This window comes from Cotesia glomerata, linkage group LG7, assembly GCF_020080835.1.
Source record: "Cotesia glomerata isolate CgM1 linkage group LG7, MPM_Cglom_v2.3, whole genome shotgun sequence".
NCBI classification, from domain to species: domain Eukaryota; kingdom Metazoa; phylum Arthropoda; class Insecta; order Hymenoptera; family Braconidae; genus Cotesia; species Cotesia glomerata.
In genome coordinates this window covers 14,282,921-14,299,803 of record NC_058164.1, presented here as the reverse complement: position 1 = coordinate 14,299,803, position 16,883 = coordinate 14,282,921, and the positions used below count along the sequence as shown (strand labels likewise).

Below are 16,883 nucleotides of genomic sequence, written 5' to 3'. Positions count from 1 at the left end.
ATTCAACAAGCGCTTCCCGTAACCTTTCCAAATCGGAAAGGTTAGGAGCGATGAACTCCTCCTCACCATCTGGATTCTCCAACATATGGAGAAAGAAGAAGGTTGCTGCACCCGAAACCTCAGGTCCAGCAGGCCCAAATAGAGCCATCCACTCCTCGACTAAGTCCAGAGCCTCGTGTGGAGTAAGCGGACCAATCAAGCGACGTAAAATCCTTACTCCCCGCCGCAGATCCTAAAAACAAAATTTAAAAAAAAAAAAAAAAAAAAAAAACAAACCCCTTTTCTCTTCTCGCCAAATTCTATATATTTACACAAATTACTCTACTTACCCGCTCCCCAAACACAGCAATAACATACTGGAACCAAGTTCCATAATCTTCAAAACGGCTTTTAACGGGATACATTTTAAGTAGTACTAAACACGTAAAGGTATCAGAAATACTGACACTCCCTATTCAACACTGACACTTAATAATCCGCCACGACTCAAAATAACAAAAACCCTCGCTCAGCAAAATTTATAAAAGAACGCGAATAAAATTCAAACTTACACGCCCGATGACTAACTTAAATTATACCAGAAACACCACCTATATAAGATAACAACCTAAAAACAATACTACTACCGATAAATTAGAAATTCCGCGAAATAAAGCGCAAAAATTCAAAAAGGAAGGCTTCAAGACAATACACATTTTATATAAGAACCATAATGTAACTAGAGATATATAATCATATAATTGTAACTATATAAAAAATTATCCTATACTATAAAACTTATATATTTACACATGTAAAGGGCAGAAACACACTCAATAACAAAAATAAAATTATTATTGTTAGAATAAGATTAATAAATGTTAAACAACTTAAAATAAAAGTGAAGCGGTGCTTTTCGACCAAAGGAGAGACACCCGCAATTTCAAAAGAAGAGATGCCGAAGCACCCCTTCTTTTGGGGGGGATGCTGTTATATCCGGCGTTGCCTCATATAATAAACAGGGTCTCTCCCCTTCGTTGAAAAGTACAACGCTCGCACTTTATTAATTTCGGCAATCACTCGGACAACACCTCGATGAAGAAATGAGCACACTGTCCACGTTCTGTCAAATTGCAATTTTAGACCAATAACAAAATTTAACTCCCTTCCGAAAATCACGATCCGGGTGTATAAAAACCACCAAACACCACGGATCAAGAGTTCACTCTTTTATTAAAGAATACGAAGGAAGGTATCTTCGTAGAACCCGTGTGGGTCCTTATACCGCGTTACGTATAAGGCAGTATAAAGCACTAGGTCGCTTATACAAAACTTCTAAATTCAATATTATCTTTCGATTCTTTAAATTATATTTTCTACGAACCGCGCCAGTGTGCTCTTCGAGTTGTATCGAGAACCCCGTTGTCCGTAGTGATATCTTTGTCTAAATTATAACTCCTCGATCTATTGTTTAATTAACGACAGATCTAAGTATCGGTCGGAGTCGTTACGAACTCATATAACGAAACGTTCAAAACCTTAAAATATAGTTATAAGTGAATAGTAAATAAGTGAAACATTGTGCATTGAGTGCGCCACGCCCATAGGGTTAATAACTGAATAAATTATAAAACCAGAACTTCATGTGTCTTACATCATTCTAAAATAAGATCTTGATCTCCCTCTTCTACATCGATCTCTATCTCGAGACAAGGAAGAGAATTCAGCACGGTATCTACCGACCAATCAAATCTAATTCAAGTCAGCTGGAAATAACGCAAAGGACGACTGTAAGTTCAGAATTTGATATCGACTTCCCTCTTAATTCGCCGTTGGAACTCCTGGTTACCGGGAAGCGTTCAAAACCCACATTAAAAATAAACTCTTGTAGCTTACCTACAAGAGAAAATCTATCTAAAAACGTGTCCGAGCCTCCTCAAGGCCCACACTACCAATAATTATTTAATTATAATTAATTCGGACATAACAATTATTATTACACAAAAAAAAAAAAAAAAAAAATATAATAATAAAGAACAGATTTTCTTTCCGTCATCTACAAAATTTTATTCAAAAAAAAAAGAAGGGGAAAAGAAAACATTTTTTTTTGTTTTCTTTTATATATATAATTGATTTAACTTATACAAAACATGCGCTTGAAGAAATCAAGGAATTTGATGATCTTAGCACGAACGAAGATCTACGATGAGCCAGCTCTCCGTCATGACATACGATATGCCTGAAAAAGAAAAGGAGAACAGAAGATTACACCAACTAGCCCGATAACAAAATTCCAAAATATCCAATGATAACTCACCTTAGGCAATGTTGACCAAGCCGTTAAATATCGCCCCCATGAGAGCGAAGGCCAAACGCTCCAGGTCCTCACTATTAGGGGTAACTACTTCCTCGAAGGCCCAAGGCTCGCCAACGCCCTCAATGCCTTGAAGACAGAAAAACGTTACCGCCTCGACCACCTCTGGAGGAAGAGGACCAAACAAATCCAGGAACCTGCAAGCCAAGCGCAACGCCCGAGCAGGGTTCACTGGACGTGCTAAGGCCCTTAAAATGCGAATACCCTTTCTCAGATCCTGAAACCAAGCCAGAAATTAAAATCATACAAAATTTTCCTCCTCTCTTCTTTTCCCGTTTTCTCCGTAATATGCAATAATTTTCAACTCACTTTCTCTCCATAGACAAAAATGGCCTGCTGGTACCAAGTACCATACCCTTCAAAATTCTTCTGTGTCGGGTACATTTCCTTTTTTTTCCTTTTGTTCTCGTTTTTTTTTGAAACTCTAACAATACTCGCTCACTGCTGAGACAATACTAACACTCGACACTGCTTTGTGAAATCGAGAGGCGAGAGAGATTAGCCATCCGTCAGCATATTATACCGCGCGAGATAAAATATAAATTTAAATTTAAATATTGGCGCCAGATGACTCCACCTGGTACTCTTTTTATTATATTAAGATATATTAAGTTTGTTCGGTGAACAAGGCCCAGTAGCGATTAACTCGCTCCTGGGGGACTCCCAAATTCAAGAGACGCACCTGTCCACCGCTAGTTCCCGCAAAAATCGAACCGCCAATAGAAAATCAGCCTCTCGATCACGCCATGAATCGACCGCTTTATTGGCTGATCGCTCCCGCTAGACATGCGCAATAGCCTTCTTCCCCAACTCAACAAGGAAGAAGACGGACTATTGTTATTATCTTTCGCTTCTACGCTTTCGCTGCATCAAGTCACCATTAATTCCGCTTTACTTTCGCTTATTGTTAATTAACTGCATTTCGCTATTTTTATAATTTAAATTGCTTAAATTAATTGTTAATAATTCGCTTTAGTTTGTTTCAGATAAGTTGTGTTATTTGTGCATTATTTTCACCGCTTTTTCAGTGCTGGCAAAGTGTTCAACCACGTGTCAACCGGCTTCGCTTTTGCAAACCACGCTGTAATTAATAAATCCGCTTTTATCTTAACAATCCGCTATTAAACATATTAAATATTGAGTGTATTTAATGTAAATAAATTCCTAGTGTTATTTTTGATAATAATTTACGCGTTTTAATTGAGATATCCAGACCTAAACCTGATCCCCGCTTTTCCGCTCTTTCAGTAATTATTCATTGGTCCCTCGAGCCGGATCAGGCTGGCTCTATCTCAATTAAATTAATTAATTATACCGCTAAAAATTGTGCTGTGTTAAGTGAAGTGTAATACCGCTAGGAAAGGTCGAGTGTCAGGAGCATCGCAGAGCACATCGGGTGCTGCTCCTGGTAGTCATTCGTACACCGGTACGCTGAACTTTCCGCTTTAATTGACTGAAAACTCGATCTCGGTCCTACATTAAACACCGCAATGCAGTTTGAAACTGCTATTGCTATGCAAAAGCAGTACCTGCATGCTTTGTACGCCATGGTGGATCGCTTAACTAATGAGGAGCTTAACTCGCTTACGATCACCGCTATTGAGTCAGTGGCAACACAAAGCTCCAAGATTTGGCTGGACATCACTAATTTGAACTCGCTGATCTTTGAGACGTACCCGGAAGTACTTGAACACGAGTACCACATCGGGAATCATTATACTAACGCTCACGCCACCTATGCAATCTTGGAGACCCGCATAGCCACCCGCAAAGACGTCATTCAGCAGGAGATTGATGCCAGAGAAGCCGCACAAACACAACAAAACCTGGCTATGCACAGCACCGCCTTCATGGGAGGCTCATCGGGTACTGGACTCCCAAAAATTAAGCTCCAGAGCTTCTCTGGAGACTTTAAGCGCTGGGGATCATTTAGTCAGCTCTTCTCTGATATTGTTATTGACAATGCACTTCTGAAAAACAGCCAGAGGATGCATTATTTGAAGACATTCACCAAAGATGAAGCACACCAGCTTATTGGTAACATGTCATCCACTGATGAGTCATTTGAGCCCGCATGGAATCTTTTGAAAAGCCGCTATTCCAATCCTCGCCGCGTTGTATCATCACATCTTGAAGACCTGCTGGTTGGTGAGTCTGTTCCCGCTAGATCAGCCGCTAAATTGGATTCCTTGTTACTATCCAACCAAAAGGCTCTGGATTCCATCAAGGCCCAAGGAGTTCCAGTAGATCACTGGGACCTGATAATCATACACCTGACGCTACGCCGCTTGCCGCCCGCCGTTAGAGAAGATTGGGAGACCAGCCTGGGTCTTACTGATAACATGCCGACTTACGTTCAGCTCCACGAGTTTCTCAAGTCCAAAGTCAGGGCTTGGGAGAACTTGGAACCCGCTTCGGAACCCAAGAAGCAATCTGAAGGTCATAAATCCGGAGGCTCACGCAGTAATAAACCTCAGAAGACAACATCCTCTTACACCGCTATTCAATACAAAGGAAAGCCCAGGAGAAATTGCCCGCTGTGCCCTGAGGAACATTACATGTTGTTCTGTCCAATCTTTAAGGCCGCTACTTTGGAGGAACGAATCGACATTGTCGAAAAATACCGCCTGTGTTACAATTGCTTGGGCCCGCATCGCGTCGCTGATTGTAAGACCGCTCAAGGATGCAGGAAGTGCAGTCAACGTCATCATACTTCCATCCATCGAGATACACCGCCTAAATCTGCATCACAGACACTTGCAGACACCGCACAAGGTAACTAACCGTTCCATTAGACCGCTTATAATTCAACATTAACTGTTGGTTATTTCAGATCCGCTTTCCGCTCAAGTATTGCTAGCTACCGCTTTAGTCCAGGTCCGCCCACATCATGGTAATCCAATCACCGCCAGAGTGTTGATTGATCAAGGTTCAGAGCTCTCATTTATGAGACAGTCGCTCTTCAAGAAGCTTGGACAACCGCTACAGCGTGACATGGTCATGCTCAAGGGCATTGGCAATGTCTCCGCAGGAAGCTCACTAGGTGTGAGCACAATTGAGCTTCGTTCGCTGTGTACGACCGCATCAATGCATGTCAGCATGCATATTCTACCAACACTGACGGTAGATCTTCCATCGTTCGTGATCGCTGATCCGAAATGGCCGCATCTTGAGAATCTCAAGCTCGCTGACCCGCAGTATCTACAGCCACGCCCTGTAGATATTATTCTAGGTGCATCACCAGCCGCACAGATCATGAACGCAGAGATTCAACGAGGACCTCGCAATGCTCCTATTGCACAATCCACCACGCTTGGTTGGATTGTCTATGGAGCTGTCACCGCTAAACACGCTTCAACATCACACGCAGCACTACATGCGTCAGTAGATACTGAATTACAAGACGCTATCGCTAAGTTTTGGGAACAGGAAGAAGTTCCATCAGGAAATTCACCGCTCAACACCGCTGAAGAAGACGAATGTGAAATTCACTTTCGTCAAACGCATTATCGACAGCCTGATGGACGCTACGTAGTGAGATTACCGCTTAAGGCCCTTGAGAGTCAACTTGGCGACTCTATCAACGCAGCTATGGGGTCACTCCGCAGATTAATAACTCGCTTGTCGCGAGAAAGAGAATATTCTGACATGTATCGTGCATTCATGGCAGAATACATTCAACTAGGACACATGGTACGAGTACCAGTCAACGAATTGCCCGCAAACGCTTACTTCTTGCCTCACCATGGGGTATTGAAGCTTGATAGTGCCACTACGAAGCTCCGCACAGTGTTCAATGGTTCCTGTGCAACATCTACAGGAATTTCATTGAACGACATTCTCCACGCAGGACCCAAAACGCAAATTGACATTTTTGATGTGATGTTGAGAATCCGTTGCAGCAGGATTCTATTCGCTACTGACATCACCAAGATGTTCAGACAGATTGAGGTCGACTCGCTTGATTGGCCGCTTCAGTGCATTCTCTGGATAGATGAGAATGACTTAATAGACGCTTACTGTCTCAAGACAGTCACATACGGAACCGCTAGTGCACCTTTTGACGCAGTACGTGTGCTTATCCAACTAGTAAAGGATGAAGGACACCGCTTTCCGCTAGCTGTTGCTCCAATGTTGAAAACACGCTACGTAGATGACATCTACGGTGGAGCAGACAACGAAGAAGACGCTATCAAGGCTGCAGTACAAACAAAAGCTCTGTGTGCAGCAGGCTGCTTCCCGCTTGCCAAATGGGCTAGCAATAGCCCACGGTTACTCGCTGAAGTCGCTCCAGAAAAGCAGCTGGATACACCGCTTAAAGAAATCAGTGATGCACCAGTAAAGTCCTGGGCATGTACTGGAATTCACGCACTGACGCTCTCCAGTTCAAGTACACGCTACCGCCAGAGACGCCCAAGACAAAAAGAGCTATTTTGTCTGAAATCGCTAAGCTGTATGATCCGCTAGGACTTCTCGCACCAATAGTCGTCAAAGCCAAGATCTTTATGCAAGATCTGTGGCTAGATAGAGTGTCATGGGATGAACAATTGTCACCATCACTCATTCACAAATGGACTGGATACCGCGAGGATCTTCGAAACATCGAATCCATCCGCATTCCACGCTGGAATAATATAGCACCTGGAGCAACTATGGAATTGCACGGGTTCTCAGACGCTTCGCAAAACGCTATGGCTGCCGCTGTTTATTTGAGAGTCACTGACGCTGATGGGAACACAAAGGTCTCACTTCTGTGTTCAAAAACGCAAGTAGCACCGCTGAAGACCATGACAATCCCACGCTTGGAATTATCTGCCGCATGGTTGCTAACACAACTGATACTTCATGTTAAAGAAGTTCAGTCGCTTGAAAATGTCAGGATCAATCTCTGGACTGACTCCGCCGTGACTCTCGCATGGATTAAAAGTCCAGCAATCCGCTGGAAGACATTCGTCCGCAATAGAGTGGGAAAAATCCAAGAAACGCTTCGAGATGTCTCCTGGAAATTTATTCCAGGAAAACAAAACCCCGCTGACTGCGCTTCAAGAGGTATACCTACGCTAAAACTGAAACAACACGCTCTCTGGTGGCATGGACCAACTTGGCTTCATGAACCAGAATCCTCTTGGCCCACTCTGGAGCCTCCAACCGACAACGCAACGCATCGAGAAGAACGCCAAGGTCTGACACTAGTAACTTGGAAAGCAGAAAATTGCCTGCTCCAACAATTACTGTCGCATTACACGCAGCTGTTTCCACTGCTACGGAAGCTTAGCATCTGGCATCGTGCCATCGACCGCTTTAAAAGAGTTCCACAATCTTCGCTGGCCTACCCGCTTACTCCATCAGACCTGGAGCGCGCTAAATTGACCTTGATTAAGTTCACTCAAGGACAATACTTCGCTAGAGAGATTCACACGCTACAAGATGGTGATGGTCTGCCTAAAAATAACAGCATCACTAAGCTGACTCCGTTCATCGACCATCAGGGGTCCTGAGAGTCGGTGGCCGCTTGAAAAACGCATTGCTGGACCCAGAAGAGAGGCATCCAGCGATTCTACCGCGACAATCACCGCTTACATCAATTTTGATTGATGATTCGCACCGCAAAACGCTTCACGGAGGTACTCAGCTTACGCTCGCTGACTTACGCAAGAGTGTCTGGATCATTGGAGGCCGTGTTCCAGTCAGATCATTTATTTTACGCTGCGTTATCTGCACGAGACACCGTGGAGAACGCGCTCAACAGTTGATGGGTCAACTACCCGCCGCACGAGTACAGCCAACTCGAGCCTTCTTGCATACAGGACTCGACTACGCTGGACCTATCACGCTGAAAACGTTTCAAGGACGTGGAGCAAAACATACAAAGGCTGGATTGCAGTCTTTGTATGCATGTTCAGTTCAGCTGTACATTTAGAGCTAGTAACTGACTACACCGCTGCCGCTTTCATCGCCGCTTATCGCCGCTTCACTAGTCGCCGAGGTATCTGCCACACGCTATATTCAGACTGTGGAACCAATTTTGTAGGAGCAGATAAAGAGCTGAAACGACTATTCGCTGCAGGATCCCGCACATTACGAGAATTATCAACCTTGATCGCTCAAGATGGCACGAACTGGAAATTCAATCCGCCTGGAGCTCCACATTTTGGAGGAAAATGGGAAGCCGCTGTGAAATCTATCAAATTTCACCTTCGAAGAACAATCGGAGACTCGCTGTTGACGCTTGAGCAATATTCAACGCTACTGGCTCAAATTGAAGCCATATTGAATTCCAGACCGCTCACACCGCTGAATGAAGATCCTGCTGACCTGGCTGTACTGACTCCAGGTCACTTCTTAATCGGACAGTCACTGACCGCTATCCCAGAGCCATCGCTGACAGATTTACAACCTGCTCGGCTCTCGCACTGGGAACAAGTCCAGCAAATGGTTCAACATTTCTGGAAACGCTACTACCAGGACTGCATCCACCGCTACCAGGCCATTTCAAAGTGGCATCATCGACGCAACCAGATCAAGGTGGGTTCAGTTGTACTGATCACCACTGAGGATCTCCCGCCAACCAAGTGGCCATTAGCCAAAGTAATTGCTGTCCATCCAGGTGAAGATGGACAAATCCGCGTAGTAACTGTTAAGACAGTTAACACAGAGCTGGTACGTCCAATTACAAAGCTCTGTGTCCTGCCGCTAACGCATGAAGAAGATGATCTTGTCGACGCAGCCGCCAACCCGGGGGAGAATGTTCGGTGAACAAGGCCCAGTAGCGATTAACTCGCTCCTGGGGGACTCCCAAATTCAAGAGACGCACCTGTCCACCGCTAGTTCCCGCAAAAATCGAACCGCCAATAGAAAATCAGCCTCTCGATCACGCCATGAATCGACCGCTTTATTGACTGATCGCTCCCGCTAGACATGCGCAATAGCCTTCTTCCCCAATTCAACGAGGAAGAAGACGGACTATTGTTATTATCTTTCGCTTCTACGCTTTCGCTGCATCAAGTCGCCATTAATTCCGCTTTACTTTCGCTTATTGTTAATTAACTGCATTTCGCTATTTTCATAATTTAAATTGCTTAAATTAATTGTTAATAATTCGCTTTAGTTTGTTTCAGATAAGTTGTGTTATTTGTGCATTATTTTCACCGCTTTTTCAGTGCCGGCAAAGTGTTCAACCACGTGTCAACCGGCTTCGCTTTTGCAAACCACGCTGTAATTTATAAATCCGCTTTTATCTTAACAATCCGCTATTAAATATATTAAATATTGAGTGTATTTAATATAAATAAATTCCTAGTGTTATTTTTGATAATAATTTACGCGTTTTAATTGAGATATCCAGACCTATACCTGATCCCCGCTTTTCCGCTCTTTCAGTAATTATTCAAAGTTAAACAAAAAAAAAAAAATTGTAAGTGGCTTTCGCTTATAGGGAAGGTGTCCATAGGAAAACCGATAAGCTATACTAGCTCCTCGCTTTTCCGGGGGAATGTTATGTCCGCCCGCAAATTTTTTTCCTCTCTTCCTTTTTTTTAAATTTAAATTGTCCGCGCGGATGAAAGACTTCTCCATGCGCGAAAGCCACAATAAAATAGAAGCTACACGACTGCTGGTTAACTAGCGGGGACTTCTGCAACCTCAGCACCGCGAGTATTTAAAAAGGCGATCAACAGCCAACGCCTTGTCTTAGTTGGTTAATTCGATTTCCGCGTTTAACTGACGGGCCCGTGCCTTGTAGAGTCCTTTGCTTTAATTTGCACCGCACTTAAAGGAAGTTTGGACGCGGTTCAACCGGCAGGCCACGTATTAATTTTAAGTATCTTAGAGAGTCGTATTCTCAAAGTTCTAATTTGCCCTGCACTTAGGCGAAAATTCGACCAGTAAGTTTATTCAAAATTTTCTAAAAGCTAGTTTTGCGCACTTTACCCTACGGGGGACCGGAGGACGTTAGCTCAATCAAATTATTAAAATTCATTAAATTAAATTACGTTAAAACCAAATTTGTGAAAGTGTAAGTTTTGGCGTTTACAAAAATAAATCCAAATAAAAGTGAAATCAGTTTTAAATCAGTTTATTTCACAAAATAAGAAGCTCGTAAAATAAGCATCCCAATTCCATCCTAATCCATCCGCTGCAAGGACCAATCAGAAGGCCCCAATCCAGGAAAAGGAATGTATATACAGTCACGTATATTCAAATCCATATTCTTTTTAAATAAAATGAGTTGAAAAGTCATTATTGTGATAACTATAATGAGTTTTTTACACTTCATCGGTAACATAACTTTTCTTTTTTTTTTTTGGCTAATAATTAATTATGATTAAAAAAAAATTACACGCCCTTCTTGCTTTAGAATTTTTTTGTCTTAGAGCCCAAAGGGCGTATACGAAAAAAAATTTTTTATTCACTTTTCTTACAGAACTAAATGTTATAAACATTTTTAGGTCCGTTAGAGTAAAAAAAAATTTTTATGTGCCCTTTCGGCTCTGCAGAGCCAGAAGGGCCTAGATGTTGAGATGCGCCCTTCTGGCATTAGTAACGCGACATGTATTTTCTAAAATATATGTCAAAGAAAAATAGAAATATTATAGGTTGAACAAATAACTACTATAATTAGTAAAATACCATTGTATTTATCATTAACACTCACTACTTAAAAATAATGATAGTATGATCTTTAATACTTTATTTGTTTATAGAAACAATTTTAATTTAATTAAATGAAAAAAGTAATTAAGAATTAATTTCTTTCTAAGAGATTAATATCGAACCAAAATAGTTAAAAAGTAGATACTAACGAGTTTTTCAATGAGTTCGATTGAGTTATCAATTTTATTAATCAATTTAATTATTATTTTTGTGACCGAATTATATGTAATATATAAATTAAAGTTTTAGCGCCTAGCAGTCAAGTGATTAGTAGATCTAAATTCAAGCTAACGGATGGACATTCCATCTTCAATTTTTATTAATCAATATTTAGTAACTTCAACGAATGCTTATTAACTTTTAAATGCATAAAACATTTAAAATTGTAGAAAAATAAAAATATTATTGATATTTATGTTGGAATCAATGCAATAGATCCTAAAATGAAATAGGATGTCAATAATTGATGCTACTACGTTATAATATATATGTGATTATAGATTTTTTAAAATATATAATTTTAAGTGCGAATTAACAAATCTATGAAAACATAGACTGTGAAGGTAGTATTGTAATATTTTTTTGTGAGATATTAACTTTATGATTTGAGCGAACTAGTCTTATGCTGCTATATTAAAAACATATTTCTTTAATTTAAGAATAAATAGTTTGCAATAATATATTTTTTTCATTTTAATTGCAAATTTTTTAAAGTTGAGAAAAAAGTGTTTTTGGTATAAATAAAATACGATATAAAGGTAAATAAAAGTTAGTGTAGAGTACGGACAAAAAAATTATCAATTCAAACTAATCTAAGAATAGTAATAACGATAGCAATAATTGTTTTTTATAACAAATGTTCATAATTAAATTTTTTTTTTAACTTTGTCAATATAATAATAATGATGATAATTGAATAATGCGTGATTAATAAGTTCATTACTTTTTTCAGACATCTTTCGAACAAACTGCTGATGATCATTACAATAAACCACTCTGTTCTTGTACTTTGATTACCCGTGAAGAAGTATTGATGATGACACTACCGCTTGGTGCACAAGAATCTTTAACGTGGAAAACGATAACTAGTATATTGTCTATGATCAACACAATATTTGGAGATAATGTTGTTCCGTCGACAAAATTAAAACTTTTTCAAGCGTTAGAATTGAAAGATTCTAGTTTCTCTCGTCATTTGTACTGTAATAAATGCTTTTTTGACTTTGGTGTTCGTGCTACGTTAAGTAGTGAAGAATATATTTGTCCAATATATGACGAAAAGTTCAGTCCATCGAATGTACCCTTTTTTTTTAACTTTGGACTTTTCTAATCAGTTGAAAAAAATACTTGAGAGACCTGAAGTTCAAGAAGCACTATTAAACCATAATAAACATGACGTTAATGATGAGGAAAATATAATAAAAAATATAACTGATGGAAAAATTTATAAACAGTTATCAAATTCGGGACCGATGAATGTTTTAGGCAAGAAATACAATTTCTCCTATATTTTTAATACAGATGGCTGTTAAGCAGCAAAATTTAGTAAGCTTTCAATTTGGCCAATTTATACTTCAATAATTGAATTACCACCGAAATTAAAATAAAAATATTTGATAATGACTGGTCTTTGGGTAGATAAAGTCGAGCCTGATATAAATCTATTCTTGAAACCATTTGTGGATGAAGAAAATGATTTGTCTAATAAAGGTTTGAAGTGGAAATTAGGTGAAGAAACTATAACTAGTAAATTTATTCCACTGTGCGCCTGTTTTGATTCGGTTGCTCGGTGTAAAGTACTGAATATGAAACAGTATAATGGTAAATATGGGTGCACTTTTTGTGAACATCCTACGAAAACTGTCAATAACTTTTGTAAATTCCCAATGCTAGAAAGTGTACCAATAAAAAAAACGGATGAATCTATAAACAATCAAATGCTATTGGCGAGTACAAAAGAGTAGAGTCATGTGGGGCAAGAGTACGCATTTTTTGTTTTAATTATTATAAAATGATAATATTTGCATGAAATAAATTGAAAAAATTTTATTCATTTAAAGATTTTATTTATTTATCAATTACATAACTTGAAATAAAGTTTACTTAATGGTAATTTTAGAAAATAATTAAAATAAAACTTAGTAAGAATGCATACACTTACCCCAATATCGGGGTATATGTGCGCAGCACTGCGGGTAAGTGTACGCACTTAAACGGTAGCTTGTTAAATATAGTTAAACTATATTTAATGATATAAATATCATTTTTTATCAAAATTTACGATTATTTATTTTATTTTCAATGTTTATATATTACATATATACTTTCACAAATAATATCTATCTCAATTTATATCGAGAACAAAGCTTAAAAGTAATTAACATTTTTGTAACGAGATAAATTAATACGAGATCATTTTTGTTGAATTATAATAAAACCTTAGTTATCAGTTGTACATATATCACATATAAAACTACCTGTTTGATAATGAGTACACTGTTCATGCCACCAGCTATGACATGAGCTACATTGGATCCAATCTTCGATAGGTGGATCAACATATTCTTCGCCACACAACGCGCAAAAATAATCATTTTCTTTAGACTCTTTTTTTTGACTTGTCTTACTTTTAACAATCTTATCTTTGGTAGTAATAATCTTCTTTGTTTTTTTTTTAGAATTTTTAATAGTTTTACAAGCTTTTTCTTGTTTTAATTCTAAACGCCGCTTTTTTGTGGCTATCTTTTCTTCTTCTTCCTGACTCTTCTTTTCTAACTCTAATTTAAACGGGCTGTCAGTAGCAATTATTGATTTTTTACCTTTTCTCCGTCTAGTTTGTACTATTGCTTTTGGAAACGATTGTATTGATGAAAGTGGAGTGAATTCATTAAAACGTACATCTACAGCTGGTGGAGAATCTAATGGTGCAGTTACGACAGCTAAAGCCAAATCACTTCCAGTACTCGAGTGTGATGAAGTTGGTAGCGTACAGAATTTTGAAGATGTACTTGGTAGAGGTTCTGATATCATTGACGAATTAGAAGTACTTGGCAAAGACTCTAACGTGGAAAGTGAAGTTGATGAAGTAGCTATGACATTCTGCGAGATATTTTGTTCTGATGAGGTAGATGGAAGGTTAATATCAGTCACAGAAGCTGCCGTGAAATCTTCATCTGAAAAAATTTCCCTATCGATAGGCCATATTCCAGAAGTTTTAAAATCTGAAGTAGCATTACTAACTGTCGCAGTTTTCTTAAAAGCCTCGTCAACTAATTGGGCTACCTCTGTTTGCCCAATGACACGTCCTGGGTTGCTACTTAACCATTTATCACACTCGTAAGCAAACTTGAGTTTTAATGGCCCAAAAAATCCACGATCTAAGGGTTGTATTTTGTGGCTACTGTGTGGTGGAAGCGTAAGTAAGTGGATACCATTGTCACGACAAAAGTTGATAGCAGCTAAAGAGAGGTGACTACTGTGGTTATCTAATATCAACAGTACTGGATTCTCTTTAGTTGGCTGTACGTTTTCTTTGAAGTGGTGGAAATATTCCAAGAACAGATTATTTTTTATGAATCCAGAATCAGAAACCATTCCAATACTTTGGTACAGTATTGATACCGCCCTCATCCATATTATAAATTCGACTAGGCTTAAACTTATATTTATCTTGAAGACTCTGTAAGTTATCGTAAAACTGATTAACTTGAATGCGATTAAAACCCATTGCTCTAGCTATGCTAGTTTGCGTGGGTTGTCGTAGATTTAAGACAGGGTGTCTTTTTAAAAAACCATATACCCAATCACGTCCAGCCATCTTTGATTTCTGATTGAAACGGTGAGAAATATGATTTGTTTCGGCATACTCGTAGATCACTGTTCTTAAAGTAGTCATATTAAGACCATAATAGAGTTCATCAGATCTTTTTAAATAGTTATAAATCTCATTTTCTTGCTCAACGGTGAATGTTGGAGTATATCTTCCTAATTTTGCTGCAGTTGAGCCAGATTTCAAACGTTTTCTCAGGGTACTCTCTTTTATTCCAACTTGTTCAGCTGCTTTTCTTTTACTCAAACCTTCAGCAATCAATTTTTTTGCAGCATCAAATTGATCACTTGAAACAACGGATCTGTGCGGAGCCTTCCGCTTATAATTTCAAGGCATTGTTGTTTTTTTAGATAATATTTAACTTGATAAGAGTAAACTGAAACAAATAAAAATAATTGTCAATACACAAAGAAATGTCACTCTCGGGGTAAAAGTACGCATTGAAAGATGCGTATTCTTACCCCACAAGCTTATGCGCACACTTAACCCAAACTGCCTATACAGAATTAGGTTAAAATTAAGTATTGTTGCGTCATTTTACCAAGTTTTAATGAGTAATTAATAAAACTAGATACACAATTGAGCATACTTAAGTACAATCAATGCTAATTTACGCAACACGAATATAAAAGTATGTGAATTGAAAATTAAGAAAAATCGTAAGAATTATAACCAAAAATTTTACTTACCAATATTACTGAAACTACGTAACCTTGTCAGACGAGACTCTAGTCTTTTATCCAACGTCGTAGTGACTACTGAAGGCCGTCAGTTCCCCTACTCTACTGTCAACGGTTTCATAAAAAAGAAACCTGCGCACACTTACCCGCTGCGTACACTTGCCCCACATGACTCTATAGAGAAAATGTAAAAGGTGTTTGGGGTCCTTCACAATTAATGAATCTGGAATACTTTGATTTAGCTTGCAGAATGTCTCCAGACTATTTACATTTACTGTTACTTGGAACTGTAAAACAACATGCAGAATTATTATTTTTCTCATTTGAAAAACCATATTATATAGGAAATCCTAATCAATTAGCTGCGATAAATGAAATCTTATTGAAGTTTAATGCACCCATTATCAATATCTCGATCATCTCGAGATATAACCGAGAGGAGCATGTGGAAAGCTACAGAATGGTGTTCGTGGTTAATCTTTTACTCATTACCGTGCTTAAATAAAATACTTCCTCAAAAATACTTGGATCACTGGGCGTTACTAGTCGAAGCTAGAACAATATTATTAGAAAAAAAAATTACAAGTCATATGCTGAAAATTGCAAATGAACTACTGATCCGATATGTTTCTTTACTATCAAGAATATTTTGGAGAAGAGAATATGACTTATAATGTACATTTGCTTCTAGACTTTGTAAACAATGTAATTAACTTAGGTCCATTATAGGCTCATAATACGTTTTCCTTTGAAAATGAAAATCATTTTGTTTTGAAAATGGAAAAAAATCCAAATCACGTATGTTTGCAAGTTGCAAGAAAATATTTTTTTCACAAATCCCTACCGTTATTGAGTGACCAGTTTGAATTGAGTAATGCTTTTCAAAAATTTTCTGAACGAAACTTGACAGGTAGACTGAAAAATATCTTCAAAATTGATGACTGTGTTTTAGTAGGGAAAGGTAAAAAATATAATTTAAGTGAGTTGGAAACAAAAGTGATTGGATTTACTCCTGCAAAATGCAAAGTATATTACAAATTCATTTATAAAGGAAATCGTTATACTTCTGAAAACTATCGATTATGTCAAAAAATAAATGATACGATAATAATATTAAGAAATGGAACAAATGAAATTATTAACAATATTTGTTCCCTTCAAAATATGAATGGAGGAGGAGAAATTATTATATTTTATAAAGAAATCAAACATACAGGGAAATTTTTTCACTCTACTAGACATGTTACTGTTCATCATATTTATGAGTGTCAAATCACTAATGACTTATGTGTTTGTAAACCTAATTTAATAGTACGACCAGAAATTTTACATAAAATAGAAGAAACATGTAATATAATAAATATTCCCA

General features: G+C 38.3%; 3 protein-coding genes across 3 annotated transcripts; all 3 read left to right on the top strand.

Annotated features, from left to right (window-relative positions):
- Window positions 1-3,843: 3,843 nt before the first annotated feature.
- On the top strand, window positions 3,844-6,820 carry LOC123269641. The gene is made up of 2 exons (XM_044735475.1): window positions 3,844-5,128; window positions 5,187-6,820. Exons 1-2 carry the CDS (start codon window positions 3,844-3,846, stop codon window positions 6,818-6,820), a joined length of 2,919 nt encoding a protein of 972 aa, XP_044591410.1.
- Window positions 6,821-6,858: 38 nt separating this feature from the next.
- LOC123269640 lies at window positions 6,859-7,851 on the top strand. The gene has a single exon (XM_044735474.1). The coding sequence runs from the start codon at window positions 6,859-6,861 to the stop codon at window positions 7,849-7,851; it is 993 nt and encodes a 330-aa protein (XP_044591409.1).
- Window positions 7,852-8,248: 397 nt separating this feature from the next.
- LOC123269638 lies at window positions 8,249-9,109 on the top strand. The gene has a single exon (XM_044735472.1). It carries the CDS (start codon window positions 8,249-8,251, stop codon window positions 9,107-9,109), a length of 861 nt encoding a protein of 286 aa, XP_044591407.1.
- Window positions 9,110-16,883: the final 7,774 nt, after the last annotated feature.

What these genes read in the sequence shown, in the direction of transcription:
- LOC123269641 (XM_044735475.1), top strand. Translation starts at nt 3,844, where the DNA reads ATGCAGTTTGAAACTGCTATTGCTATGCAAAAGCAGTACCTGCATGCT. An exon ending in ACTTGCAGACACCGCACAAG is followed by an intron (nt 5,129 to 5,186) that starts GTAACTAACCGT and finishes TGGTTATTTCAG; the next exon opens with ATCCGCTTTCCGCTCAAGTA.
- LOC123269640 (XM_044735474.1), top strand. Translation starts at nt 6,859, where the DNA reads ATGCAAGATCTGTGGCTAGATAGAGTGTCATGGGATGAACAATTGTCA.
- LOC123269638 (XM_044735472.1), top strand. Translation starts at nt 8,249, where the DNA reads ATGTTCAGTTCAGCTGTACATTTAGAGCTAGTAACTGACTACACCGCT.